Source organism: Drosophila ananassae, chromosome 3R, assembly GCF_017639315.1.
Source record: "Drosophila ananassae strain 14024-0371.13 chromosome 3R, ASM1763931v2, whole genome shotgun sequence".
Classification (NCBI taxonomy): domain Eukaryota; kingdom Metazoa; phylum Arthropoda; class Insecta; order Diptera; family Drosophilidae; genus Drosophila; species Drosophila ananassae.
In genome coordinates this window covers 24,388,403-24,415,980 of record NC_057930.1, presented here as the reverse complement: position 1 = coordinate 24,415,980, position 27,578 = coordinate 24,388,403, and the positions used below count along the sequence as shown (strand labels likewise).

The following is a 27,578-nucleotide window of genomic DNA, read 5'->3' as shown; positions in this document are numbered from 1 at the left end:
CATCAGCTCAATGTCAATTGATTGAAAATCAAAACACAGAACTTGAAATTCCAACAAAAAAATCAAGAAAAAAAGTAATAATAATAAGGCTACGTGGTGGTGGCTTATATTATGTGTGTTTTCATCGCGTTTATATGGTATTTGTTGATCCAGTAGCGATTCGATTATTTGATTTCAGCGCCAAGTTGCAAAAAAATATATATCAAATGTTGATAATTTATCGAGAGGGGGAGGGGTGGGCTAATAAAACACAAAGAAACCGAACGAATCGAAAAAACAAACTTAAACAAAACCGATACTCGTTGTTTACGTAATATGGAAAGAAATCAACATTAATTTATGTTTTCATACATAATGTTAGTGTTATCTTTTTTACGTCAGTGGGGTGTTTTATTGTAACTTAATTGGTATTGGCCAGAGACACTTAAAAATTAAAAAAATTTAAAAATATTTTTATGTCAAATCATGGCTTATTAATTTCTAATCACCATGACTTATCAGTTATTTGGTTATATTTTTTTCTAAATAAGAGATAATTATGATTGAGAGTCATGGAAATCCGGGTCGCTCCACCCGAAAGCAGTAAGAGCTTCCAAATGATGACGTCAATGGCTGAAGGACTAGTTCTGACTGCATTGATGACGTCCGCGTTCACCGGTTTGAACTGCAAATGTCAACTGGGACCTGTTTTCTCCAAAGCCTTTGGGGCCTTGAGGCATTATGACTATACTTGTTGAATTGTTTGGTGGCGCGAAGCCTGTTGGTTATCGTCAAGTACCATTTTGATAACACAAGGCAGTGTCATAAATACCCATGTTATTCTACATGTCCAAAGGGTATATACTATATAGTGTATGTGTGTGACTGCCTGCCGGATGTATTGCAAAATGGACTGTCAAGCTTGATAAAAAGTAAACCGAAAACAGAACAGAGCAAAGCATAAGCACACAATCTTATCAGCTTATTAAAACAGTCAGCGAGCGGTCGGACAATGTCTTTATCTTTTAGTCTTATCGCTGCCATGTCAACACATGTGTACTGTACAGTGTACTCTCTACATGCATGCACTCACACAGTCGCACCTACATAAGTGTAGTTAAATTATGTTTACGTCTCTTTTGCCATCTGCTGACATTTTCCTTCTCCTTTCTGCTGCTCTGCTGCTGTCTTTTCTTCTGTCACTGGCATCTGAATTAACCTCCTGGTGGTTATTTTTTTTATTGTGTTGCTTTCTTCACAGTTATTATTCATATTCTATTATAATTAACCACTTTTGATAATTTTGTTTTTTTTTTTTATTATTATTAGGGTTAAATATTACCTATTACTAGTTAAGCTTACACTTTTTTATTAAAATTTTTCATTTAAAAAATATATTATTTTATTGTATTTTGATTCGTATCATTTTTTACCTCCATGGGTTAAGCTCAGGGATATGTATTTATTTCCGCATACACAGACACACGAACAGGCACGTCACAGAGACGACAGGAGAGAGAACAAGAGCGCGAGAAGAGAAACAACAATGTTACATGCACGAGTCGAGCTGCCGCTAAGTCTCACCCATCTCTCCATCTCTCCACTTTCCACCCATCCACCCATCCACCCATCCGCCCACCTTCCACCTCGCCCTTTGCTAGCCGAAAATGCTTCTGTCACTTTTGGACAGAATGGACATGGGAGAGAAAAAGACAGGAATACAAAAGCAAAACATGCAGACAACAACAAAGGCAAACGAAATGGAGCATATTGCAGCCGGCAGAAACAGAATCACAAAAACAAGAACAAGAGGAAGAGGAAGAGAAAGAGAACGAGGAAGAGGAAGCCAGCGGACGCAGCTGAAGAAAATTATAAATTTATACAACACTGTCGCACACAGACACATTCATGTTACATACATGTCTGCGTGTATCTACCCCACTACAGGTGCCAGGGCTTCCGGCTCCTCACAATCAAATGAAATTATCCAAAAGATACGTTTTACATTTGCAAATAAAGTCAAGAGTCAAAACGGTATCATTTCAATTCAAAACATTCAAGAAACGAGCAGAGGGCCACTGGGCGTATACTTGATATGAATTACGTATACGCCATGTTTCAAGTACACGGAGTGCGGGGGGAGGAAGTGTTTTACATTTTTGAGTTCAAATACAGAAAACTAAGCAAAATGTTATGGAAAAAATACACAAAAGCTTCATTTATGGGGCTCATGGGTCGTATACTTGATGTGTAGGCGAGATATTACGTATACGCCAAGATGGCTGTTGAAAAGTGTCTTAAAATTGATTAAACATTCTAAAAACTATGAATAATAGTTATAAAATAAAGTCACGAATCAAAATGACTTCATTCATTGGACATACTAGGCGTATACTTGATATGTATGCGAGATATCACGTATACGCCATGTTGACAGTTGAGAAATGTCTTAATTTGGACTTAAAAAAATACTAAAAAAAATTTAAAAATTGTTATAAAATAAAGTAATTTATGGAAATAATTTATTCCTTGGACATGCTAGGCGTATACTTGATATGTGTGCGATATTACGCATACGCCATGTTAACATATTTTGTTCTAACGTAATTCTCTGGGAATTTGAAACAATTTCTTGGCAAAGAAATGGCAAATATTTAGTCTTCAAAAAGCCAAAACCGCAACACCAATAATTTGAACTGTCTTGCAGCCCTGGTCTCGAGAGGAACACACCTTAGAATTCCTTTTCGCACCCATCTCACCACTAGGCCCTTTTTTCACTCTGTCTATATCGGTCCATCGCACAGTGGGCGATTTGGTCTCGCTAGCGGCATTTAATTAAAATTTTCAAATTTAAAAACTGTTAATATTTCTTCACATATGGATAGCAAATGCTTTGATTAGATTTTTAAAAGCTTTTTAAATGCTGTACGATTAGCTGGTCATATGCTGTGAGCGGTCAAACACACCATATGATTTTGCAAAGAGCTTTACACAATTTTTTCTCTTTGCGCGCATTGAATTTGAGTTCCTCGGAAATTTACAATTTTTAGTGAATTTGTTAAAAGTTTTGCTTTTTATTATCTTCAAGGTATATATTACAAAAAAAGTCAATGTTTGTGACCGGTCTATAAATGTGTAGCTCATAAAACGTAGTGGTAATTCAGGGTATTAACAACTAGCCTGGATTAGCGTACACCTGTCTTTCGTGGAGTAGAACTTACCGGATTCAAGTGGATTCAGTCTAACTCTTTTATTAGCCGAAAGTGTGATTCAGTGCCGTCCAAAATGTGTAATATCAACTGCTATTACCTGCTAGCCTTCAAACTATGGTACTTTTTAGGAACAATGTCAGTAGCAAAAAGGGTGCTTTTTATGGTATGGCACTCAGAAGTCATCCCAACAAAGAAGTTTGCTGCCATGGAAAACTTTGTATTTGGTACTGTTTTATTAAAAGCCAAATTTCAAATATTTTACCAACATTATTGAGTGGCTTTAGAATTGATCACCAATTCCATATGACCATGCTTGATGGCAAAACGTTCAGTGTTATATCGGGATCTTCTTCGCAAACATGCGGAATATGTAAGGCAACTCCTAAGAATATGAACGATCTGAATTTGGTGAAGAGCTTGTCTATTAATGAAACCTCTTTGAATATGGGTTATCAAGTCTTCACGCCTGGATTAGGTTTTTCGACTGTGTTTTGCACATTGCATATAGAATTCCGATTCAAAAGTGGCAAGCTCGTGGTGTTGACAAAGATGTTGTCGATGAAAATAAAAGAATTATTCAGCAGAAGCTGAGGGAAGAGATTCATTTGCTGGTAGATATACCAATTGCTACTGCTGGCAGTACGAATAACAAAAACACTGCAAGGAGGTTTTTCAAACAACCAAATTTGGCTGCTCGTATAACAGGAGTAAGCTATAATTTAATACATCGATTCAGTGAGGTCTTACGAACACTAGCATGCTGCCACGAAATAAATTCGGTCGCATTCCGGTCTTACGCATTGCAAACTGCCGAATTGTTTGTAAAATCATATTCCTGGTTTTATATGCCATCTTCTGTTCACAGAATTTTAATTCATGGAGCAGATATTATAAGCCATTTTTGCCTTCCAATTGGTATGATGCCCGAGGAAGCTCTTGAAGCCAGGAACAAAGTTTATTTATGGCCTTTTTTAGATAAAGTTTATTTATGAAATATGTTAATTGAAGTTTAAATAAAATAAAATTTAAAAAAAATTTTAAATTTAAAAAAAAAATTTTTAATTAAAAAAAAAATAAAAAAAATTAAAAAAAAAAATTTGTTAACTTAAAAAATTCTATGATTTGTTTCTGATCAGTGAAAAAAAACCGACTGAAAAAATCTATTTTAGTTTAGAAGTTATTAATTAAATGCCGCTAGCGGGACCAAATCGCCCACTGTGCATCGCTTGTTTTCCCAGGCCCGGTACCCGGTGCCCGGCAAGCCCAAAACGTTTAAACGCCACGATGCCATTGCTGTTTGTGCTGCTGCTGTCGCCCGACAAGAAATTTATGGTTTATTGCTTGTTCATCTAGCATAGTTTTTGTCGCATTCTCCCCCCGTCTGGCTGTGTCTAAAAAAGCGCAAAACTAAAACTTTATTTAATCAAATTTATGGGACTCTGCCAGTAGTCTGTGCAACACTTCTTTCCCCCTTCCTCCCTGAAAATAGCAGACTTGTGACACAAAGGCATTTGTCTCTGGTTTTATATGCGTACAAATTGGCTAAAAACAGAGACAAAATATATTCTATATACCCCTTACAATGATTGTATAAATATTATTAGATTATATCTTTCTTTAATCTCAAAACACACAAAAAAAAATATCCTTTTTCCCAGATCATTAGCATAAATGTGTCTAAATGCTAATTATTGCACTTAAAACAACTTTGTTTTTCTCACTAGCTACAAGCTTTTATTATTTTTTACCTCACTCACTTCTACATATATATCTCTACCCATTCGGATAAACAAATGACCGTCATGTCATTGCAGTGCCGAGTGTAGTGTGCTGTTCTTGTCTTTATTGCCGCTTAGCGTGCTGTTGTTTTTGGTTCAAATTGTAATAGCCGAAAGCAATTAAAATTAAATTTACACAGAGAATTCGCAAAAGCCCGCGAAAGCAACCGCAAACTGCACGAGAATTATACTTACAGTTTAGTCAGAAAAAAAAAATAGATACTACTACAAGGATGGGGGGGACATGGATATGTAAGCAAAATTAATTAACACCAAGCTGAAATTGTTAATATGTACCTGTGAGCTAATTGTACATATTTTTATTTATTTTTAGCGGACGTTGTGCACGTGAAACCATAGTTTTTAAGGCACTGCCCATAGATCCAGAGAGTTTTGTCGAGAATTTCGGGCCAAACTTCAGGAGCTTTACAAAAATCTGATTTGTAACTTTTGGCTAGTTTGGATAGAAAGTTGTGTGTATCCCACCACTCACACCATGTTTGACATTTTCAGCAATTAACAGTTGCACTTTTTGTTTAAGCCAAAAAGTAAGCAGGTATTTACATTACAGGATAACCAACTTAGCCATGAGTTTTATTCGATAGTTTAACTGGCGGTTGAGTTTAATAGTTTTTGTAGCTTAGAGAGGGTTTAAATAGTATTAGTTGTGAGTTGAAAACAATTCCTAATGGATTTATGAGCTATTATATAGATTTTTCAACAAAATTAAGCAGGTTAGCTTAATATAGGATAGCTTAGTAAGCCACAACTTTTATACGATAGTTTAAATGGCGTGCGAGTTTTATTTTGCTTGAAGCTTTAATAAGGTTATAGTAATACTTTTTATGCCTTAAAAACAAATGCAATACTCTTTCTACAAAATTTTGAATATTTTATAGAATTAGGAGTCAAGTAAGTCCCTACTTTCATTCGATAGTTTAACTGGTACCCAAGCGTTAATGACTTTGTAGCTTGGAGATAATTTACATATTATTAATTATGAGTTAAAAACAATTTCTAATCAATTTATGATCTATTATATAATTGTTCTCCAAAATTAAGCAGGTATTACCAAGAAAGCCACAACTCTTATACGATAGTTGAACTGACTTGTAACTCAAATAAGAATGTTTTAATAATTTTTATGCATTGAAAACAATTGCCAATTAGTTATAGGTCTATAATAGAATCCTCCCCCTAAAATTAGGCAGAAATTATAGGAGAAATAACTAAACCTGACTTTTTAGCCATACTTTCTGGCTTCCAAGCCTTTAAAAATGCCTAAAATTGTATTAGTTATTCGTTGAAAAGAACCCCCAATCATTTCATGTACCAATTACGTAATCGTTTTCTTTTTAAAAATTAAAATTCAATACGCCAAGTGACTGGCCGATTGCCGATTGATTCAATTGTCTTGTCGAGAAGCGCACTCGACCCGATCGACGGGCAACGGGAATGGACGGGTCAGTGAACGGCCGGCGATACGAAAAGTTCATTAAGTAAATTGCATGGTAAATGGCAATTAGATGCAAAGAACTCGCCACACTCGGGGCTTGACAAACAAAGGAGCTCAGTTCTGGGGAGCGAAAACAAAGCAATTTAAATGGGGAAATAGAAGCCTCGAAAGATAATGAAGGGAGGACCGACCGGACCGACCGGATGGAGGACAGAAGGTAAAGTGTCACTTTTAAAACGCGCCAACTAACCATTATTGTGATTATTATTATCATGCTTATCATAATCAGCCAGAGATTTATAAATAAATATTTAAATACGCAGCCGAGTTACGCGAGGAAGAGCAAACACAATGGGATTGGGAGGGTATACGGGAGGAACTCGCCATGTCAGCGGCGGCGAGTCATGTGTCTAGCTGGGGGATAGATCTCGGTGTGCGTGTGTTTGCTTTTGGGGGCTAATGTGTGTGTGTGTGAGCCAGAGACTGCTGCTCTGCTGTAAATTGAAATAAAAAATTGTTTGTCTATTTTAAAATTAGCGAAAGCAACCAAAATGAAAATGCCGAGGCGAGCTCCCGTAGCTCTCATCCCTCTTTCTATACTAGATACTATCGTATAGAGTACTATATATACTATATAGTATATGTATCTCATGCATGCGAGGTGCATGTTCAAAAGTTTGTTGCAGTTTAACCCCACAGAAGAGCTTTGGCTGGGGACATCAGGGGATGTAGAGATATTCCTCCCCCCAAAACAGAAGCCGGCAACAGTTTTATTTTCAATTTCAGGACTTGTTTTGCTTAACTTTAAGGACAAACACTTTATATAAACCTTAGTTATGAATATCTCCATTTAATATCACAATTTTGTAGTAAAGTTTCATACAAAATCTAGCGAAAAAATGGATTAAAAATAAAGCCAAAACACAAATTATATTAGGATTATATATATAACTTACAATAAGCTCGTTTAATTATATTTTTCGAACTAATCTTAATTGCTAATCTAATCTAACTAGAAATAATAGGTGGAACAGCCTTCCTAATTGCTGATATACCGCAGATCCTATAGTTGAGTTTAAACTATAAGAGTACAAGTACAAAACACAATTTCGATGGGCACATGGGTTTTTAAATGAAAGGAACTTGAAAAATGTTCTTCATTCATTTATCTTTGGGCTTCTGGCTCTGATTTGCTTAGTCGAATTCGAACAAATGCACATTTAGACCGAGTCTTTAAAGAAAACAAACATTAACAAAACACTTGTTTAACATTTTCAAGTATGTAGAAATAACAGAAGGAATAGTATCTGTATCTGTATCTGCCTCTTGGGCCTGCCTGCCTGCCTGTACATTAATATTTTATTTGCTTGCAGTTGGTGTGTCTAATTAAACGAAATAAACATGGTCTAAATTTAATTTCTCAGACTCTCTAGTGGCGGTGGCCATGGAACCCGGAACAGAAGCTCTCGAACTTGGCAACTAATAGATACAAAGATACTTGCTACAATGACATAATACTGTAGAGTATATGGATATATTACATCCATCTCCCGATCCATCAGATAGACATGTCACATCACATTTTGAAATGTCAAAAAAAAAATATGCCATTAATCTAAAATAAATGACTCGTTAATTTGTTTATACTTTTTGATTGTCTCTAGAATGCGAATAAAATCATGACGGCATACGTCACTGGGCATCGCAACCGATCAATAAATACTATATGCTCCGCAGCATATATAATATATGTGGCAGTGGCAGTTTGCTTAAATATTTCATTTGAATGCCCTGCTTTCGATTCCCCCATTTATGTCAATTATTATTGGCTTTGGCACAATTGGCTTTGGAAACAAGACGCAACGCAAATTGATGGCAAGAAACAAAAACTATATCCCAGTCGAAGATAGAGATACAAAAGTATCTCAGTACAAGCCACGTAGAATATACCATAAGATGCCAATTTATTTATGTTTTTATGGGGGGGCTGTAAAGTAATATTTGTTCGGTTGGATGTTGAAACGCCTTTTAATTGATAATTGTTCGGACAATTGTTGTAGAAATTGACGTCTTTTTATCGCAGTTTGATTGTACTTTTGAACCTTGGAATTAAAAAACAACGAGACTTTATTTCTTATCAGGAACTAACTAATAGCTACATTTATTCCTAATATATTCCTCCTATAACATACACTACATCATAGCTATAATCATAATGGAAAAATACCTCACTCTCTCGTTGTCTGCAGTGGCTTTTCGTGGAAATAGCGACAATAATTCCCAGACAGTCACTCAAAAAAGAAAATATTTGTGAAAAGCAGAACATCCCCTCCTGCCTCACGAGGGGGTGGCTGATTGATTGGGGCGGCGGTGTAAGGGTTGAGGAGGAGGTGGAGGACTGTGGCACAAAGCATTTTCTTTTAGTGACGTTGTTGGAGAGTCTCTTTTTTTTTTGCTTTTTTGCTCTACTGCCGATGAAAAGTCAAACACCCAGCAACAACAAAAGCCTGCTGGCAGACAGTCAGACATTCTCCAATATATATATATCCATATATACACCCTCTATATATACCAGATATACTATATGCACAGTGGGGCAATACGCAATTGTCTCTAAGTGCGAATAAAAACAAAACACAGCCAACGAACAACGAACGAACAATCGAACGAAAACTTGACATTTCTCGCCACTGAGAAAGTATATATCTTTAAGAGCAGAAATCAAGAGAAGGCCATACACACATTCTATATATTTTTATTGTTCTCACGCAGGTCGGAATAAGACTATATATATTTATTTTTAAATATAATGCCTCTGTGCCTATAACAAAGGCAAAATATTTTCACGCTGAGATACGAGCGAGTGTGTGAGAGGGGGGTCTGAAAGGTTCGTAGAATGTGTGAACTTTAAGCTTTTATCGGGTACCTGCTAATAAAAGAGCAACACGGCCATAAAATTGAGGCGGGGAGTAGAGGGGGGACTTCAGCGATAAATAGATAAGAGCGCTAAAGTACAACTTTGTTCCTCGGTTGTTTCTGGCCCGGTTTTCCTGCTCCTCATTCCTGATGATGATTCAGTAAATTAGCAGGCCAGTGCAGCAGCAGTGCACACGCATTTGCATACACTGAGAGAAAAATTACAAGAAAGTCAAGGTCAAAGTGAGAATTACTAGATATCTAGACTGTTAATAGTATCTTTTTCCAGTGTGGCAGACCCTCACTCACAATACCTCATAGATACGGACATTTTTAAGGACGTGCCCTATTATCTGGCCCCTTGCCGGAAGCACAGGGCCAGGAACAACAAGGGGCAGCCGTGTAGTTTATGTGCCACAAGCAGTCAAAAGGCACACAGAGTTTCGTTGCAATCGCTCGCTGGTAGTTCTCCAGACAATGCTGCAATCAGAACAGAGGAGTGGCAGTGGGAGTAGGAGGCGCCACACCCATAGAAATCTGAAATGCCAGGCAAGCCTTTCTGGTCCTGGTCCTAGGACATTGAAAGGGAAATTACATTTCATGTTTATTGTCTTAATAAAAATAATGTTTTTGCAAAAGAGGCAGAGAGCCCCAGCATCCTCACACCTGCAACTGCTGCCACTCCCTCTCTCCCCCTGCCACAGCCTGGTCTTCTGCCTTCATCACAAATCATGTCAGAAACCAATGCAAAATGCAGCAACCCAAGACAATCTCTGCCATAGCTTAGAAATGAAAAATAAATCTAGACCTTAAAGGAAGAATCTGAACTTTTTTAACAACTCCAAGGACACTGTGCAAAAGGCCTCATTGTTTGCTTAGCTTCCTTCGGGTGGCTGGCTGGGTGAGCCGAAATTTAAATATTTGACATTTATTAATGTAATGAAAATGTCATTAAATAAACATGCCCGAAATGAAACTGGTTGGCCAAATGTGCGCCAGTCAACAGTCGAAATTAAAAACACACACACTTGCACCTGTTCAGCTGCTGCTTCGGCTCTACATGTGACATGGCCTAGGGAATATTCTCAAAAAAATATTTAAAAAAAAATGCCAGGGGAGGTACTCACTCAGATGGTACTACTGGTGGGGCTGGGCATTATTTTTGGGACTTTTTCGCATAAACACCTGGACAACACGTGGTTTTTCCTCCACAGCAAAATATCTTTGAAGTGGCATGTGAAAAAAAAAGTGCGGGGTAGACAATGGAATGCTACTTTATATTGGCTTTTTATCTGTCATTATTCCCTAGGCCCCAGGCCGACACAAAACTGATTCATGTGGATACATATATGTGCTCTAAAACTGGACTATCCCTGGAGGGAAATTCTAGTATGAAAAGTATTTACGTAAACAATTTAGAAAAATCACTAAAAGTGCTAAGCAAAGTGTTTTTAAATAAAAACCCATTAGTTTTCATTAAAAGAAGAGTACTCTTTTAAAGATTTAAAATCATAACAATTATTCCCACTTGTACTTCAGCATAAATAATTAAATAAATCAATCAGAGTGCCTAATAAAGACATGAAAATAGCCTTAAATAATTTATGCCCAGAGGTAGCTATATAGAGATACAGATACAGATACAGTGCATCTACCACGAATACCCTCAATCAACTATGAATAAAATCGGGCATATGAAGAAAAATGAAAAAATAAAACTCAATTAATACACCTTGAATGTGAAAATAGCTGCATGGGGCTAAATAATCTACAAAAAACAAAAAAGAATTAAAATTCATGAACATACGTAAGAATTGGTAGTGAGCCAGACCCCGACTATCCGACGGATAGATGGATGTATGGAATAAAGTATAGAATAGGTAAATGGATAGTATGCATAGAATAATAAATAGATGGAACATCACCATCCCGGCCATCATAGATAAGCCCCTGGAGGTGGGTTGGTACAGAGAGAGGGGGAGAGAGCCTTCCAAATGTAAACAAAATGCAGGCCGCTGCCGCCGGTTTGTATCTGTATCTGCCAGAGTATCTATATCTATAGATGTATCTGTGTATCTGTATCGGTTAATCGGTTCGTTTCGGTTCGCTTCGATTCGGGTCTGAAGTTAATATAAACAAGAATCGTTTGGAAAAAGCAGAGACAGCCCGTAATTATTGAACCGCATGTAAAATCGTCTTAAAGTTAAACAAAAACAAAAACAAAAAAAAATAAAAATAAAAGAAAAAGAAAAAGAAAAAGAGAATTCTTCAATATTTTTTTTTTTTTGCCCCAAAACTGGCACACACATAAATGAACTTGATACTCTTTGCCGCTGTTGTTGAGCTTCTACTTTCAGCTTTTTCGTTCGCTTCTTGCAATTGTGTGGAAAATTGAAAATCAAATGAATGCGAGCGCGGGCAGAGAAAGAGGAAAAGCTAAAGAAGAAGCAGAGGCAAAAGAAAAGCGCACGAGTGCGAAAGGAAAAAGCATAAGCAACATTGTCGATTGTGTGGCAGACCGACCGGCAATCCAATCCCAAGTCTAACCAAGCCAACAATATGAACTATAAAAAGCAACACGAAAATATCAAAGTCCGCTTGAACCAAAAGGCCAAAAACAAGACGAGACCTCGTCCGTCCATGCCCCAGTGGGTGGCAGGAACAACGTGGTAGTTGGGTGCTTTGCAATATGAAAAGGGAATACATAAACCTAAGCCAAAAGAATTGTTTTTCTTTTTTTTTGTTGGGGAGCTATATACGCGATGTCCATTTCGTGGTTTCCTTTAGAGCAGAGAACGTGTCCTGCTATTTTTTTTAATCCGTAATAACAGGAAATCCCTTTCCTAGCAGTAATTAGTATTATCATACACCTGGCCAAAATTTTAAGGCTTTTAAAAGGGTTTTAATTACGGTAATGGCTCTAGGAAATTTCAAATATCCCTTTTGATTCGTGACACGATACCTGGTCACCTCTTTTTCAATATTTCTCACCTTTATTGCTGCTAGCGATGGGCGAGAGGTGGACTTGTAACTCGATACTACACCCTCTCCTGCACGTGTGGTTTTTTAAGAAAAGAAAACATGTCCTGATAGTTATTTTTTTAATACAGAATAACTAGAAATCTCTTACCTAGCATCAATTACTAATTCCATACACCTGCCGAAATTTTAAGACTGAAAATATTTTTTAATTACGGTAATGGCTCCAAAGGCATTCCGAATATCCCCATTGATTCGTGACACGATACCTGGACACCTCTTATTCAATGTTTCCCACCGTTATTGCTGCTAGCGATGGGAAGGTGAACTAGGAACACGATAACCCTTCTCCCTCACCTGTCCTTATTTAAATCCATTATAAAAATAAATCCCTTACCTATCCTTTATTATTATTATCATACAAAAATAATTCAAAGTTTAAAAATTTAAAGGAATTTAATTTGGGTAATGGCTCCACTATCCTTTGGACCTATACCTGGACACCTATTTTTCAATATTTCCCACCGTTATTGCTGCTAGCGATGGGCGGGAAGGTGGCCTGTGCAAGAGCGTGAAACCCTCTCCCTCACGTGTGGGTGGTGCTGTTGTTTTTTTTTTCGGGAGAGAAGGGGCCAATTAGGGGCACCTTCAGTTTAAGGGAGGGGCCCCTGGTGGGTGTTAAAGTAAACCCCCCCACATACAATCTGCGGTTTGCTTTCTGTCTTTCTTTTTTTTGTTTTTTATTCCTCTTTTTTATCCATTTTTGTTTTGCTTTGTTGGGGCTCTGTTCTATTCTGTTTTGTGTTTTGCAATTTCTGCTATCACAGCTGCAGTCCTGCACATACATTTTCAATATTGTTTTTGGGGTTTGGGGCCACCCTAGAGGGGGCTGCTTTGAAGAGAGAAGAGAGAGGGGAGGGATGGGTCTGCTTATAGGTTAAAGGGGCTTTCTTTTGTTTATTATTATGCTTATTGTACTTGGTGCATAGATGGTTGTTATTGTTGCTTTTATTATTGATATTGTTGTTGTTTTTTGTCATGTTATGTTTGTTGTTAGTTGTGGGTGTACTTACCAAGTGATTGAGCATAAACCGCTAAAAATATCGAGAGGAATGAAAGAGCGCTAGCCAAGAATTTTGCCTCCATCTTTGGTATTGATCCGTTGTTGTTGTTGGTGTCGGGTATTTGTTGTAATTATTAATTATGCTGCTACTGCTGCTGCTTCTTCTGATGCTGCTGCAACTGCTGGCTGATGTTTTTGTTGTTGTTGTTGTTGGGTATGGTGTGACTTGTTGTTGTTGTTGTCGGATTTTCGTTATTTTCTTGTCATTTGCATTTATTTATTGTTTAATTTACTCCGTTTTATGATTTTAATTTGTTGTATTTATTTTTTATATTTAATTTTAATTTTTTTTTTTTGTACTTTAAGCTTAACTTACTAAATCATTATGGTAAATATTAAGTTATAAATTGATGTTGAAATCTTTACTCTATTTTGTTTGTTTGATATTATAGTTGGATGCGGCTGATGTTGTTTGTTGCTTTTGTTTGTTTGGTTTTCCTTTTTGTGTGTTTGCTCGAATACGAATTTTCATCCAAGCTTCCTCTTGGCTCTATTCTTCTCTTAATTCATTTAGCTCTATTTTTTTTTTTTTTCATAAATAAAAATGGAAATTCAATTTTTAATTATTTTCTTCTATTTTTGTGTGTGTTTCGTTCGGTTTTTATTTTATGCTTTTCTTTGCAAAAAAAATTAAAACACAAATATTTTTAAATGAAAATTCAGTGGAAAATTGAAGAGAGAGACAGCAAGAGAGGAAAACTTTTGAAAATACATAAATTTGAAAATAAACAAGGTAAAGAGGAGAGGGGGCGATGAGGAATCAAAGAGCCAACAAATCCAAAAAAAAAAACGAAAAGCAAAACGAAAGCCGAACGAACAACATATAACATTCAACTAAATACGATTTTTTTTTTAATTTTTTTTTTTGTTTTTTTTTTTTTCTCTCAATTTTTTTTTGTGCTAGCCGCACACGTGCTTGCCACTTAAGGGGAGCGGGGGTGTGTGTTGCTTATTCAACGTTAACTTTCACAGCTTTTATTTTCACGCACTGACGGAAAAGCCCACACCGACACCCCCACATGTACGCATCCACCAGAATTCTGTCCCAGTCCAAAAAATTTTCTTTTCTTGGGTTTTATGTTTTTTTTTTTTCTTTTTTTTTTTGGTTTATTTTTTGCTTGGCAGAACCGAAAAAGAAATTATGGCACGTTGACGACGAAAATACTATTTTTTCTGGCTAGACACGAGAGAGAGAGAGAGAGCCCAAGGTGGAGGAGATGTGCGCAACAATTCCCCAGGATACTGTTTTTTTTTTGCTAATCTAAGACCTACTAGGCTAGTTGGTTGTACTTTTTTTTTTAGTTACTATCTATGGAACATAGGCGGACACACACGGAACGAGCGGCGAACGGGCCAGGCCAGGCAGACAGGCAGAGCGAACGGAGCGAACACAGCGAATTCGACGAGCAGACTGAACACCGACCCCACTGTGGGCGAGAGTAGCCTCCTCCGTCGCTGCCACCGTCGCAGTCGGCGCACAAGCAGCGCAGTCAACGCACAGTGATTTCGGAACACCCAAGTGATATACACCCAGAGGGCTTATCTAAATAGTTGAGGCGTTATCTTGACCAGGCCGATTACGAGTGGCCAACAAGAAGCAGATGGCTTGGAAACACATTACTAGAAAGGTTTTTTTAGTTTTCAATTTTAAAATGGATGTGGAATATAAGGATTAAATTCCCCAATCGAACTCTGAACCTAAACAATTGATATTGCCAGGCTTAAATTGCCTTAAATTAATTGATAATTAATCAAAGAATAACATTCCAATTCCAGTTCTCGACTTTATCTCGCTGCATGACGTCAACAGTCGGGGTGATAAGATCCTATACTCTTCCAGAATCTCGTACTGCGGATGAGGAACGGCACAACTATTTCGAATCTTATCAAATGCGGCAGAAAAACAATCAACAGTGAGGTTAATAATTCAACTAAAAAGTGAAACAAACAAAGCTTCAAAAAATGTGCTTTATTGATTTTAAGATTTCACAACTTCGTGACTGGAAATACTTGGAGATAACAGCTTCCAAATCACAGCAGAGTCACAGTCGCAGTCGCAGTCACTGTGATTTGTTTACCGTTAGGCGACGTGTGGAGACGGCAGTAGAGGTGATCCGGTTCTAGATAAAGCCCTAGCCTCAATGCAGTACTTTAAATAAATACTTTCTGGGTACCGATTAAAATATAATAATATTTCTTTATCACAGCCCGGGGAGTCTTTGAGGCCCGAAAATATTATCCGACTGTCTCGCTCAGATCCTCCATTTCGTTCTCAGACCCGGCCACCACTAGTTTGGGGCAGTTCGGTTCGGTCTGCACATGAATTATCCATCTATTTAAACAGAACACTTTGCTAATTCGGTCTGGGGCGGAGGTGAGGCGGAACAAAAGAAATAGGTATTGTCTGTTTCTAATGCTTATGCTGCTATATTTGCCAATTTTCCCAAATCGATCTCATATTCGATTAGTTCAATCGATTTCTAATCAGATTTATGAAGAAGCATAAGAAGAAGCTGAAACCAGTTATGGCACTTATGATGGGAGGCCGTAGTGGCATGTTATCGATTGTGGAGGTGGAGGAGGAAGAGCAAGAAAAAAAAAAACAATGCTATCGATTTGCTGCCTAGACTCGAGCCTCGAGGTCAATCGAATGCTAAATGTTATGGCATTTGTGGGCCAGCCACAGAGTGCGCGCTATGTGTGTTTTGCAAGCATTTCTGCAAAAAGTTTTCTTTTCCTCCGCACTTTATTGGCAAACTTTGAGCATAAACACTTTGGAGACAAATTGCCCTAACCGCAGCAGCAGCAAAGAAAAGAGCAGCATAACGTCATCGTCAGCCATGACTCAGTTTATTTGCTCTCTCGCACACACACACTCACACTCGCACTAGCACTCAAAATCGGCATTTCACTCACACTCATTCATTCGACAGCCCCCCACTTGGATACTTCCCACCCTCCAACCCCCTAGAACATTGACACAGTGACACGCAGAGAGATGCTGTTTTTTTTGGGGTTTTTGGCAAAAAATCAAACGGCTGGCCAGCAAACATCATGATCACAAAAATTAATAAGCTCGACTTTAAATAAAGGGGAGACTGATAGGGGGGCGCTAATTTAATTCTTTTAATTAAAAGCCTTTGGAATATGCTCTGCTGCGCTGCTGCTCCTCTGCCTCCTCTTCCGCCCTCTTCCTCCACCATAACAATCAAGTTCACGCGCGCCTGATGGAGAACTCGGCTTCGTGGCTGGCCAATAAAGTTCATTCAAATGACTTTATGGCCAGCGCGTGTGTGTTTGTTGATGTAGTCATTGATACAGTGAAGCAAGTCCTTAAAGGACATCCTTCCTAGCTAAAATCGAAGAAAACGATTAGAGATAGAATTAGTAGTCAGAGAAGAACTTTCTTCTTAGGCCTATTACCACTGTACTAATAGCCTAGAAGTATGCAACACTGCCACGGCAGGAGAAAGCTCTCAGCTGCTTCTGGGTTCTGCTTCTGGTTCTGCTTCTGGCCATTTAAGACGTTTTATTAAGCCGAGTGCCGGCCGAGGGCCGAGAGCTCACTGTATCGATGTTGATGTTGGTGTGTCATGGCAAGCTGGATGACGTGATTGTCTCCTCTCAGCTCTCCTCTACTCTCCTACTCTTCTACTCTCCATCTCCACTCTCTCCGCCCGCATATGATTAAAACGGCAAAACAAGATAAAACTCGTTGGAGCAAAGGAGCTGCTGCTGCCTGCCGCCTTCTGTTGTTCTTGTTCTTGTTGTTGTTATTGTGAGGATAGGCCCTGCCAGTGGGTCAGCGGTAATATAGGGGGGGGGAGGTAGCAAAATATACGCATGACACTCCTTGCCGCCGCACACTCACGCACACTCGCAGATACACGCGACACATGGACACGAGGTCACTCACACAGGCACTCCACCACCCGCACAACCTCACTTCCCACTCCCCCACCACCCACCGTGCACCATTAAATGTTATTAGTTTATTTACAGTTATTTTTCATACATCATTCATCGTACATCACACACACACACAAACACAGGCACTTGACAATTGGAATTTTAAAATTTTCGGCTTAGGAACGCGATTTTTTTTTTTTTTTTTTGATGCGATAGGTTGGGGCTACTCCTCGTTTTCCCCATTTTTCGCTTTTCGTTTTTCGCCGTTACGTTTCGATTCTTTCTTTTCGTTTTTTTTTTTTAGCTGCGATGACGACAGCGTGCGCGGCGGCGCTTTTTTCGCTGCTTTTGTCTTCAAAAACATTTACACTTTGCACTATTTATGTAATAGTTTTTCGATCGGTGCACGGTTTCATCTCACATTTTCGGCCACTGGGCTCAAGAGCTGGTGTACGATACGAATTATGTACATTTTTCACATTTTTCCCCGATGATTTTCCTTTTGTGTTTTACTACCAAAGAAGAGAACAAACTACCAACACACACACACCCGCACGCACTCTACCTCTCTCGCTCGCACACGCACACTCACACACATGCACCGCTCAATGACGAAATTCTTCGCACAACGTTGACAACTCTAGGTTCCTAGCTCTCCCAGCTCCTCTGCCGTATATGCATATATGTGTTTGTGTGTGTGTGCGGGGTTCTCGAGAGTATCGGAATTTGTGTGTGTGTAAGAGAGAGAGAGAGGTACTGTGGTGTGCTTTTCGACACAATTTTTGCGTTGGGCAACCTAGCACCTTTGATTTCCTGGCGATTTTTCACATGTTCACCGGCCGCGGGGCCTCACACTTTCACCGCTGACGCACGGAACGGGTATTAAACTCTTCGATTTGCACTCTTTATTGCATTTACCTAGCACACAAAACACAAAAATTCGATTTTTTCCTCGCTGATATTTTCACGCGAATGACCTTACATCACACGCATACGATACACACACACACACAGACAACTGGCGGTGTTACCAATGCTGGCTGCCTTCAATACCGCACAAAAAATACCAGAAAATCGATCTTATCGAACTTTCCAACACTAATCAAGGATAATTTGGTGGTTCCATCTCTAAAAGCTACCGGTTGCCTGGCATTGATAGTTTGAATATTTGCATAATCTCTGATTATATTAGCTTTTAAGCGATAAATCCTGTAAAAAGGAGTCTTTACCCAACGAACCGGGTATGGTGGCAGCCCCAAAAGGACCCTACCATACATCGATAACACCTATGTTTCATAAACATGCACGACTTTACAGCACTTAAATTTAAATGGAGTATTTTACAGCACTGAACTGTTAAAAAAAAGTCATCAAAGCGGGGTGTGGACTGGGTTTTGTGTTGCTTCATTTTTTCGAATATTTAAGTTCTCGGGTTTGTTTTATTTACATCTTTTGTTGTTAAAAACTATGAACGCCGCCTGCTGAGCGAGACAAAGGAATTAAACTAAATACGAGGTGAGTGTGGCGTGTGAGAGGAGTTCTGGCGGACGACCCGCCCAATTTCTGTCTGTTTGGTGGCTCAAAAAAATGCCTAAGCCAGAGTCTTTGCTTGCGTTGTTGTTGTTGGCACATGGGCGTTGACCAAAAAGTTAAACAAGTGCGCTCGGCGGCGTCACTTTTAGTCATTTTCTATGATATTTTCATTAAAAAAACGAAGGAGCTAAAAGGTCCTGATGACGTTTTTAGGCATCAGTTCCTTGATGAAGAAAAAACTTGAAGCCACCTGCTGTCCAATTGGATTCCGGCGTTGTTTTCGCTCCTTTTTTGTTTTTTTTTGTTTCGAGAAGCACTCAAATTTCAATGCCATTTGGTCCTGTGCCCGCCCAAAAGTCCTGCCTGCCATTTCAATTGCACTCTTGCCCTCCCAATACTTTCGAATGGGTCTTCTTCGGCTAATTAATGACCACTTTACATGTCTACGGCCGTACAACACTTGTGCGGGTGACTGTGTCTCTGTGGTGTGTGTGTGTGTGTGTGATGTGTAATGTGTGAAGGGTGGATTACAAAAGTCGCTTTGGAAATAATTGTCAGGCCAGGTCTTCTCGCCCAGTATTTGTTTTCACTGGCCCGGACCTGGAGCTGTAGCTGTAGCTGGAGGAGAACCCTAGGCCAGTAACTTCTGCTGCTTCAGTGAACAGAATAGCGCTAGTAAATACACTCCCCCTCAAAAAAATAGCATCAAAGGTTAAATTAAATATTAAATATTAACTTCAAAACTATCTATCTAAAATATCGGTTTAAAGAAATGTCTAATTTTGAAATAAAAGTATTATTTTAAGCGCTTTAGTTCCTAATCTTCGCACTATTATTGTGCTCACATGTGTATCTGCATCTGTATGGTCAGGTAGGCGTCCGTTTCGTTTGCGTGTTTTGTTCCATTCGGTTCCAGTGTGTTGCCTTACCTTACCATATACCATATACCATGTATGTACCCTTCCTGGCCGGCAAACTGCATTTCAAATGCACTCCCCTCTGCATCCCAGAGGTTCTTTTCAAACCTCTCCTTCCCCCGGCCGAGGAGGGTCAAGTGTAGACCGGTACCTTATTGCCAGATCCGACCCTTCTATAAGGTTCCCTTGGCATGTTGACTTTTTACCTGGTCTCGGAGTTAATGCCTTTATAGAAAAGAGAGTTTTTCACAGATCCTTGGTCCTTTTGTCCCTCCAGGAATGATGTATGGTCGGCTGATTGTGTCCTGATAGGCCTGACTCTTAAAATATGTGCATTTTTAAGCACTTTTTGAGTCTAAATATTCCGCAACTGCAATTTCGCGGGCAATAAACTTCATGGACTCTAACGGGCAGTGGAATAAATTAAAAGTGAATGTTTAATGAGTTCATAATAAAAATATTCTTAACTTAATAATAAAAGAAAGAAAACATAATTAGGCCACTCTATGAGTAGTGATAACCAAGCCAGAAATGTTTATAACTCAATAAACATAAACATAAAACATAAACATTTCATCAGAGATCAAAGTAGTTGCTCTGTGGGCCTCTCATAATCTCCTTCCGATTCGACAATAAATCACAAAGTCTTTAAAAAGACACTTTGTTTCCCCAAATCCCTGCCAGACCCAAATCTCCTCGTCGTCCAAGACTAATTGCGCTCCCACTTGAATGACATTTTACTTAATGTTTGACATACTTTCCTATCCCATAGAGCTGGTCCGCCACCTCCCCCTTGTCTGGCCAGAGAAGCGTTCATTGCTCCTGCCAGATCGGGTCTATAGGGTCTATTAATACCGAAACATCGGCGCCGGAAATCAACCGAAAAGCAATCCTCGAACAAGAAATGGTATCAGGGTGGTTCTAAGGCTATCCAGGCAGGTGGGGATCTATGGGCATTAGGGTAGACCAAGTCAGACCATGACAGAAATCCAAAGATTCTTAAAACTATTCCCAATAGCCTGTTGTTTAGTTTACACTTCGCCCGACACACCTTTCACTTTTTGTTTAAATTTCAATCCGAAATAGAGCCACCCTGATGGACAGCCATCCAAATCCATAGCCCCTCTATTTATAGTCCGTAGAGCAGCGAGCAGCCAAATGTAATGATTCCCTAATTCATTCACTTTTCGACTTCTCCTCCGTGCAGCCAAGCAGCAACGATGTGGCACTTGCTGCGTTCCCTGCTCGTGGTAGCCGCCGTCTTGGACGCACTGCAGCCGACGGCTGGCCAAATCGATCCCTACTACAACCAGAATCAACAGCAGCAGCAACAACAGAATCCACAGTTTCCCACCCAGCAGTGGGGCAACTCACCCCAAACGAATCAGTATGGCAACCAGTACGGCGGTCTGGACAGCAACTCTCCCCAGACGAATCAGTTTGGCAACAACCCCCAGACGAATCCCAACGATCGTCCGCCCTACAGGACGGATGCCGGCAGCTACAACGACCTGACTGGCCAGGATGAGTTCGGGAAGAGGCAGCAGGGCGTTGGCTTTCCGGAGGAGGAGCCGAGTCTGACGCGCGGAAAGTCATCCTACAATGTGAAGGCCACCTTCCTGGAGTCGCTGCACTCGCGGGAGCCCACCTACTTTATTGTCGCCTCGCGAATGGTGCGTCCGGGTCTCATCTACCAGGTGTCCGTCTCCATCCTCCAGGCCCAGTACCCGATCACAGTGCACGCCAGTATCTCCTGCGATGGCGTCCAAATAAGCGGAGATTCCAAGGACGTGAAGGAGGGAGTGCCCGAGACGCTGCTGATGCGGATTCCGCCCACGAGTGTGATCGGAAAGTACAAGCTGAGGGTGGAGGGCTTCTTCCAGAACGTCTTCGGCGGACTGGCCTTCCTCAACGAGACGAAACTGGACTTCTCCCAGCGCTCCATGACGATATTCGTGCAGACGGACAAGCCCCTCTACATGCAGGGGGAGACGGTCCGGTTCAGGGCCATTCCCATAACCACCGAACTGAAGGGATTCGACAATCCCGTGGATGTCTACATGCTGGATCCCAACAGGCACATCCTCAAGCGTTGGCTGTCAAGGTAGTATATAATAGCCTCATTAATCTCGGCTCCTGTTCATGCTTCCTTTTCCTTTCAAGGCAATCCAACTTGGGCTCCGTGTCGCTGGAGTACAAGCTCTCCGATCAGCCCACCTTCGGCGAGTGGACCATCCGGGTGATTGCCCAGGGCCAGCAGGAGGAGAGCCACTTTACAGTGGAGGAGTACTATCAGACCCGGTTCGAAGTGAACGTGACCATGCCCGCCTACTTCTTCACCACAGATCCATTCATCTATGGCCGAGTGATGGCCAACTTCACCAGCGGGCTGCCCGTCAGGGGCAACCTGACTCTAAAAGCCACCATTCGACCCATCGGCTACTTCAGCAACCAAGTGCTGAACGAGAAGTACCGCCTGGGGCGATCCCCGCTGGAGCAGGCCAATCGGTATAACGAGCGCTGGCGCTACAACAATCCCAACCAGAATCCCCAGATACAGTACAATGTGCCAGGCCAACTGCCACAGGATGGAGCAGATCTCTCCCAGGATATACTGTACAGGAATCAGTATGTGGTGGAGCGGCACTACCAGTTCGAGGAGGACTGGCCGTTCTGGTTGAAGAAACCCGAGTACCAGGAGAACTACGACAACTACAACTCGTGGACGACCTCGTACAGGAATTCGCTGCCATACCTGCGCTTCTTCAACGGCACCTTTGACTTCAAGTGGCCACTGCGGGAGCTGGAGCTCCTGGTGCCGAATCTGGCCAACTCGGAGATCCTCATCACAGCCACTGTGGGCGAGAAGTTCTACGACGAGATCATCAGCGGCTACTCGGTGGCCAGGGTCTATAATTCCAGCTTGCGAGTGGCATTCCTGGGAGAGTCGCCGCAGGTTTTCAAGCCGGCTATGCCGTTTACCACGTACCTGGTGGTGGAGTACCACGATGGCTCCCCCATCGATCCGAATCTCTTGCGCCAGGGTCTGATGGAGGTCTCCGGGTTCGTGGAGAGCCGGAATGGTGGCCGCCGCGACTGGCCCACGCAGAGGCTGCAAATGTCGTTGCAGAGCGACGGGATCTGGGAGGTGAAGATCGACATCCGGAACGACTTGAACCTGGACGACCGGCCGCAGTCCAGAGACTTCCTCAACGGCATCCAGAACATGCGGCTGCAGGCCAACTTTGTGGATCCGCGAGGCGAGCGCCTGCAGACGGATCTCCTCCTGGTGTCCCACTACTCCCCAAGAAATCAGCACATCAAGGTGACCACCAGCACGGAGCAGCCAGTTGTCGGAGAATACATCATCTTCCACATTCGAACCAACTTCTACCTGGAGGAGTTCAACTACTTGATCATGTCCAAGGGTGTCATCCTGGTGAACGATCGCGAGACCATCACGGAGGGCATCAAGACCATTGCCGTGGTTCTGAGTGCAGAGATGGCTCCCGTGGCCACTCTGGTGGTGTGGAAGATCACCCAGCAGGGCCAGGTGGTGGCCGATTCTCTGACTTTCCCGGTCAATGGCATCTCCAGGAACAACTTCACCGTGTACATCAACAACCGGAAGGCGAGGACCGGCGAGAAGGTGGAGGTGGCCATCTTCGGAGAGCCCGGCTCGTATGTGGGACTCTCGGGCATCGACAGCGCCTTCTACACGATGCAGGCGGGCAACGAACTGACCTACGCCAAGATCATCACCAAGATGTCCAACTTCGACGAGCAAACAAACGGAACGTACAAGCACATTTGGTACTCCCACGAGGGCAATCCCGACGAGCTGGTCTACTTCCCGGCCTCATCGTTCGGCGTTGATGCGAACAGAACTTTCGAGTACTCCGGTCTGGTGGTCTTCACAGACGGCTATGTTCCCCGCCGGCAGGACACGTGCAACCGCACCCTCGGCTACGGCGAGTGTCTCAGTGGGCGGTGCTATCGGCTGGAGAAGCAGTGCGATGGCCTGTTCGACTGCGAGGACGGTACGGATGAGATTGGATGCCATGTTCGGAATGACACAGAGCTACTGAACTACCGCAAGTACCGGTTCAACCGCGTCCTCCGCCACTACGAGAACGTCTGGCTCTGGAAGGACGTGAACATTGGTCCCCATGGTCGGTACATCTTCAACGTAGAGGTGCCCGATCGCCCCGCCTACTGGATGGTCAGTGCCTTCAGTGTCAGTCCCTCGAAGGGATTCGGGATGATCAACAAGGCCCTGGAGTACGTCGGCGTGCAGCCGTTCTTCATCAACGTGGAGATGCCGGAGGCCTGCCGCCAAGGCGAGCAGGTGGGCATCCGTGTCACAGTATTCAACTATATGACGACGCCAATTGAGGCCACTGTGGTCCTGCACGGCAGTCCGGACTACAAGTTCGTCCATGTGGAGGAGGACGGAATCGTGCGCTCGTACAACCCCCGGACCAGTTCTGGCGAGCATCAGTTCTTCATCTACTTGGATGCTCAGGGCACAACGGTGGTCTATGTCCCGGTGGTGCCGCAGCGGCTGGGCGATGTGGATGTCACCCTGCACGTAGCCACTCTGCTGGGCACAGATACGATTACCAGGAGACTGCACGTGGAGTCGGATGGTCTGCCGCAGTACCGTCATCAGGCCGTGCTTCTGGATCTCTCGAATCGCGCCTATGTTTTGGAATACATGCATGTGAACGTGACCCAAACGCCCGAGATTCCCTACCAGGTGGATCGCTACTTCGTGTACGGCTCCAACAGAGCCAGAATATCCGTGGTGGGAGACGTTGTGGGACCCATTTTCCCCACCATGCCGGTGAATGCCAGCTCGCTCCTGTACCTGCCCATGGAGTCTGGGGAGCAGAACGCCTTCAGCTTCGCCGCCAATCTCTACACCATCATGTACATGCGATTGATCAATCAGCGCAACAAGACGATGGAGAAGGAGGCCTTCTACCACATGAACATTGGCTACCAGCGCCAGTTGAGCTTCATGAAGCCCGATGGCAGCTTCTCGCTCTTCCGCTCCGACTGGAACAACTCCGATTCCTCCGTTTGGCTCACCAGCTACTGCCTGAGGGTGTTCCAGGAGGCCAGCTTCTACGAGTGGGAGAACTTCATCTGGATCGATGCCAACATTGTGGAGAAGAACATGCGCTGGTTGCTCCAGCACCAGACGGTCCAGGGCTCCTTCTACGAAGTCACATGGCTGCCGGATAGGAAACTGAACCGCACCAACTTCGACAAGAACATCACGCTCACATCTCACGTGCTCATCACACTGGCCACGGTCAAGGATATCTCAGGGACCATGGGATCTCGAGTGGCTCTGGCCACTCAGCGGGCCCTGGCTTACATCGAACGGAACATGGACTTCCTGAAGCGCCATGCCGAACCGTACGACATTGCCATCACGGCCTATGCCCTGCAGCTGTGCAACTCACCAATCGCCGAGGAAGTCTTTGCCATTCTGCGCCGCCATGCCCGCAACATAGGTGACTTCATGTACTGGGGCAACCAGGAGATACCGCAACCGCCTCGCAAGCTGGAGAACCAGAAGTGGTTCTCCCTGCCCCGGTTGCCGTACGAATACGATTCCCTCAACATAGAGACGACCGCCTATGCCTTGTTGGTCTATGTGGCTCGGCGCGAGTTCTTCGTGGATCCAATCGTGAGGTGGTTGAACTCGCAGCGCCTCAACGATGGAGGGTGGGCTTCCACCCAGGACACCAGTGCCGCTCTGAAGGCTCTAGTCGAGTACACTGTGCGCTCACGTCTGCGCGAGGTTTCCGCCCTGACTGTTGAAATAGAGGCCTCCTCGCAAGGCGGCAAGACCCAGACGCTGATGATAGATGACACCAACCTGGCCAGGTTGCAGAGCATAGAGGTAAGACATAGTTGTTACCAATATTTAAATTATTCATATCTTATTCTTTTTCTTTTTAGATCCCTGATGCATGGGGCACCATCAAGGTGCAAGCCAAGGGCGCTGGTTACGCCATCCTACAGATGCATGTCCAGTACAACGTGGACATTGAGAAGTTCCAGACGAAGCCGCCAGTGCCAGCCTTCGGCCTGCACACCAAGGCCATCTTCCACGGCAGGAATCAGTCGCACATCTCCTATGTGGCCTGTCAGAAGTGAGTGTTTAAATAGTTTTAAACTTTAGCTCTTTCTTAAACTTCTTTTATCCAAAACTTAGCTGGATAAATACCAATGAGTCGGAGCGCTCTGGCATGGCTGTGTTGGACGTGGCCATACCCACGGGCTACTGGATTCAGCAGCAGAAACTGGACACCTATGTGCTCAGCAATCGAGTCAGGAATCTGAGAAGGGCACGGTACCTAGAGCGCAAGATTATCTTCTACTTTGATTATGTAAGACTAATAAGAATTCCAAGAAGTTAGACGATAGAAAAACTAATTGTAATCTTTAAACAGCTTGATCGTGAAGACATTTGCGTTAATTTCACAATTGAACGCTGGTATCCAGTCGCCAACATGTCGCGCTATCTGCCGGTGAGAGTCTACGACTACTATGCGCCGGGTAAGTGACTATTTTCTATCCTTTTTAATCGAAATAAGTAATTAATCTATGTATCTTGCAGAGCGATTCAACGAATCAATATTTGATGCCCTGCCCACATATCTGCTGAACATTTGCGAGGTGTGCGGCAGTTCGCAGTGTCCCTATTGTTCCATATACAATATGGGATGGCGCGCCTCCATGTCCATGTCGCTGCTATTCTTCAGCGTTTTCATCTACCTGCTGAGGAGTCGCACGCACCTGGTCCTCAACATGTTGCACTTGCTCACATAGTGAAGGGACAGAAGGAAACAGAGAGTCACCCACGAAAACGCATTGCTAGGATTTGTCTGTTTTTAGTTTTTTTTTACGTTTAGTTTTTGAGTTGTAGTAGTTTTTATTTTTGCCAAACGAAATTGCATTCCGTCCAAAAATGCTGGTCAACTTTTTGGCTTTCTCTTTTTGCGTAGTAGTACTCCATTGACCCGCTGTATACTTGAAATGTACAAAGCAGCAGCAGCAGCTAAACATACATATTTTTATTTTATATCGCTGAACAAAGAACCTTCTGCATGTAGCATCCTAAATGAAATGTATATTTTAAGTCTATAACGAATAAAAGTACGCCTTATCATAGAGCGGGCTTCAAGTGCGGAATTATGAGGAATCATCAAACCAATGTGTCTTTCACAAAATGCCTTTAATAGATTTTAGAAATCTTAAGCAAACATATCTTGACGATATCTGCATCTGCATATCGAATATCGAATGAAAATTACCTAAATCTAAACTTAATCTTGAATATTTTTGTAACGAAATGAGAACCGTCCAATTTATGCAACTAACGAATCTGCATAGTCTGTAAGTTTTATACGTATTTATCCCCTCCCACTTCAAACCACAAATAGTTTGTATTATCACTCACCCAGCCATGTACTCGAAGCCCACGAGGAGTTAGCGAGGATCTACAGCCCTCGTTTGTATAACTGAGTAGAGTCTATTATCCCTCCACTACCATAAGAATCGAATCTCTTTGTAACTCGTGTTTTCTTTTGTAATGAAAATGAAAATAAATGAAAAGTAATGTTTAACCATCTGGGTGTTTTATTTATACAAGATTTAAAACAAGATCAAATTATTTTCCTCCTCCTCCCTTGGATATTTTGTCGGGGGAGTCACATCAAAATATAGACAAATATCTCTCTATCTTGTATATGAGGG

The 27,578-nt window shown here is 42.1% G+C and overlaps 2 protein-coding genes and 2 long non-coding RNA genes across 16 annotated transcripts in view; 3 read left to right on the top strand and 1 right to left on the bottom strand.

Annotated features, from left to right (window-relative positions):
• The window catches only part of LOC6497578 (neuroplastin), a 31,506-nt gene extending 13,118 nt beyond the window's left edge, over window positions 1-18,388 (bottom strand). Inside the window, exons 1-2 of one of the 12 annotated variants that reach the window (XM_044716281.1) lie at window positions 18,271-18,388; window positions 13,394-13,959 (exon numbers count right to left, since the gene is read on the bottom strand). In XM_044716281.1, the coding sequence (XP_044572216.1) occupies window positions 13,394-13,466 (73 nt within the window). In that variant the 5' untranslated portion in view covers window positions 13,467-13,959; window positions 18,271-18,388. Of the gene's footprint in view, window positions 1-13,393; window positions 13,960-14,715; window positions 14,866-17,773; window positions 17,859-18,155 lie in introns of those variants that run through there. The other 11 variants (XM_014906240.3, XM_044716285.1, XM_044716282.1 and 8 more) reach the window with 11 other exon arrangements.
• Window positions 6,524-8,071, top strand: LOC116654924. 2 transcript variants are annotated; one of them, XR_006507442.1, is made up of 2 exons: window positions 6,524-6,642; window positions 7,799-8,071. It is a non-coding gene; the product is annotated as an uncharacterized LOC116654924 (long non-coding RNA). The 2 variants fall into 2 exon arrangements; XR_004310073.2 differs by lacking the exon at window positions 6,524-6,642 and adding an exon at window positions 7,590-7,703.
• On the top strand, window positions 14,953-15,622 carry LOC123257400. The gene is made up of 3 exons (XR_006507443.1): window positions 14,953-15,071; window positions 15,220-15,361; window positions 15,427-15,622. It is a non-coding gene; the product is annotated as an uncharacterized LOC123257400 (long non-coding RNA).
• A 286-nt stretch (window positions 18,389-18,674) lies between the features above and the next one.
• LOC6497947 (CD109 antigen) lies at window positions 18,675-27,448 on the top strand. The gene is made up of 7 exons (XM_001961741.4): window positions 18,675-18,867; window positions 21,010-21,906; window positions 21,966-25,719; window positions 25,779-25,972; window positions 26,035-26,209; window positions 26,273-26,378; window positions 26,440-27,448. The coding sequence occupies exons 2-7, from the start codon at window positions 21,023-21,025 to the stop codon at window positions 26,649-26,651; spliced, it is 5,325 nt and encodes a 1,774-aa protein (XP_001961777.1). The 5' UTR covers window positions 18,675-18,867; window positions 21,010-21,022; the 3' UTR covers window positions 26,652-27,448.
• The last annotated feature ends 130 nt before the right edge of the window (window positions 27,449-27,578 follow it).